The sequence below is a fragment of the Engraulis encrasicolus genome, chromosome 13 (genome assembly GCF_034702125.1).
Source record: "Engraulis encrasicolus isolate BLACKSEA-1 chromosome 13, IST_EnEncr_1.0, whole genome shotgun sequence".
NCBI classification, from domain to species: domain Eukaryota; kingdom Metazoa; phylum Chordata; class Actinopteri; order Clupeiformes; family Engraulidae; genus Engraulis; species Engraulis encrasicolus.
The window spans coordinates 18,608,677-18,611,176 of record NC_085869.1 but is presented as its reverse complement, the minus strand read 5'-3'; the positions used below and the strand labels follow the sequence as shown (position 1 = coordinate 18,611,176).

The window sequence follows — 2,500 nt, the reverse complement described above, 5'->3', positions numbered from 1 at the left end:
CGCCTAAAACCCCCCCTAAACTCACGCATGCACATCTGCTCACTGTTAGACATTCCAGTGATATGAACAACACAAGTCGTATTTATGTTTTAAGGACAGGGGTGTGGTGTGGTGAGGTTTACAAGAAATGGCCTGCTGACGGCAAGAGGAGAGGAGAGGAGAGGAGTCTTTTCCAGCTCACAGGCCAGGCGGCAACCTGATCATGAGTAGGAGAGCGCTACGGGGACCTGAGGAGTCTCTAGGAGGGGCTCCTGCCTGGCCTGGCCTCCACAGCACGCAGCTGTTCTCCTGATGTCACCCTGCACCCAGCGCCTCACTACTCCATAGCAAGCAACACTCCTGACTGCCCCTTCTGCTCACAAGCTACTTCATGAAGGTGATGAAGATCTAGTCAAGCACATCTGTGCAGGATTTGCCCCTTGGGCATAATATACATTACGCTGCATTACGCAACATTCAGGCTCATGAGATTTGAGAGCACTTAATTAAAAATCTCTGTTTGTTTGAGATGAATGAACACATTCTAATGAAAGATGAGGGTCTTAGCGTTTAAATGCAACTTAGTGCACATTTTCATGTGCTTCAGAAGATTAGATATTTAGGTTTTTATAGGCTGAGGGCAACTTTTCTTAAAAAGGGCTCAGGCATTCAGCACCCTTTTTTGCAGGTGCCTTAGGCGTCAATGGGTTAAGAGGCACCCCACAGCTAAGTGCAGGGGATGGAACTGGCTTTGCCTTATAAAATGTCTTCCAAATCATCAGACGACCTGAAAATACTTCAGACTTTTTGGCTCTTTTTATCAACCAGACAATTTCCATGAATGGGCCCAATAATCTTTTTCTGCTTCCTCAAGGACAATAAAACAGCATCGTGTCACGGAAAAGGTGATGGGTGCAATGGAGGCATGCCTTGGCCAGACACGGCACTCTATGAAGAAAGTAAAAAATCTTCAGAGAGTTGAAAGAAAGAGTGTGTGTGTGGGGGGTCCAACGTCTTTCCACATCCACTTATCTGGTGCGGAGTGGACTGCCATGCAAGTCAGTGCCAGATCAGGAGTTGGAGGGAAAGTCATGCAGAACTTTCTGGTACATCTCCCATGGAGTGCATGGTGCACCAACAAATAATAATGACATGAAAACCTACATGTACTGTATCTCTATATACTTAAAGAATCTCTGGTATAGGGGCCTCTATAGGTGTTTTGCCCTGGGGCCCTGTGTGCAGTTGTTCCGCCACTGATGAAGGGGTGCTTGTTAACCTAGTGAGGCAAAAGGTTTAATACCTTGGAATGAGCTTACCTCTTGGACGAACAGGCTCTGAGCTTCCCTCTCTGCTTTATCAGGCACAGAAGGGTAGACAGTCCTTATTTGGCGTCTTAGCGTCGATATCTGTTGGACGGAGAGAAAGAGGGTGCCGTTTTTAGGAATGTGCAATTTCAGCTGAAAAAGAATTAACTCACAATGTGCAATATTGCTCTTATCAAGTGCAGGCAAAAATGCTTCACAGTATTATGGTCCAAGTACAAGCTTGAAAATTCCTCGGTTGAGTGCCGTTATTATTTGTCAGTTATTTACAGTATCCCTTCATTATCATCATTTCCTCATGGTGTTCCGCTGCTAATAATTTCACAGTGTGCCAGACAAAATATCATTCACAATGTCGAGCAAAATGTTCTCTCTGGTTTCCCTGACTTGTTCACGGGGGCCAGCCAGTGTACTGTGGGCAGGATGCTCCTCTCCTCTCCTCTCCTCTCCTCCGCATTGTTCTGCTCCAGAGCGGCCTGCAACACCCCCTCCCTCAGGCTTCAACTAAACTGGCAGCCTTCCACCAAACACAGCACTTCTCTCCAGGGAGCTAAACGCTCAGTCACCAAACACCTCCAAAGCCCCACCGTACAGTACAGTACAGCGTCTCCCCTTTCGCTACATCTCTATCTCTCGGCCTGACTATAAGTCAAGCAGGATAATAGCCAAAGGAAGACAACTGATTTGTCTCTAGGCAATCCAGGTTCTTTGCCAAGTAAAGCCAGAATGATTATTCGAAGAAAAGGCCAATTCAATCATCACCTACTATTTCACATGACTATCTATCCTATCCAAACAAGTCATCCACATCCTTTTTTGGCAAGGAGCTTTTGTCATTTCCGTGTTTGGGTTTCAAAATCAGAAGTAAAACCTAACCTACACAGTCACAGAAAAAGCTATTTCTATGCTGCTCAGTCAGGTCACTGTGAAGGTGGGTTCCCTCTTCTTGCATCAGCGGAGGTTGTGGTGTGCCATGAGGAAGCGGTAGGCCTATTTGTGCAGATGTGGTTGGTTGTGGTTTTCCCATGTGTGAAAGAGAAGCTATGTTGACGGCAAAAAGCAAAGCCGAGAGAAAGCCCCTACTGACTCAGGTCCTATGCAGAGAGAAAACAAAAAAAATCGGAGTAGATACTTTTTAGCGCTGTTTAAAATGGCTCACTTTAGGAAGGATGACTCGGTGGATTTACTTGGAGGAC

The 2,500-nt window shown here is 46.1% G+C and overlaps 1 protein-coding gene across 7 annotated transcripts in view; it reads right to left on the bottom strand.

Moving 5' to 3' along the window:
• Window positions 1-2,500, bottom strand: part of LOC134460792 (dedicator of cytokinesis protein 9-like) — a 153,109-nt gene that overhangs the window by 79,687 nt on the left and 70,922 nt on the right. For all 7 annotated transcript variants that reach the window (XM_063213342.1, XM_063213347.1, XM_063213341.1 and 4 more), the window contains exon 3: window positions 1,299-1,388. In XM_063213342.1, the coding sequence (XP_063069412.1) occupies window positions 1,299-1,388 (90 nt within the window). The remainder of the gene's footprint in view (window positions 1-1,298; window positions 1,389-2,500) is intronic.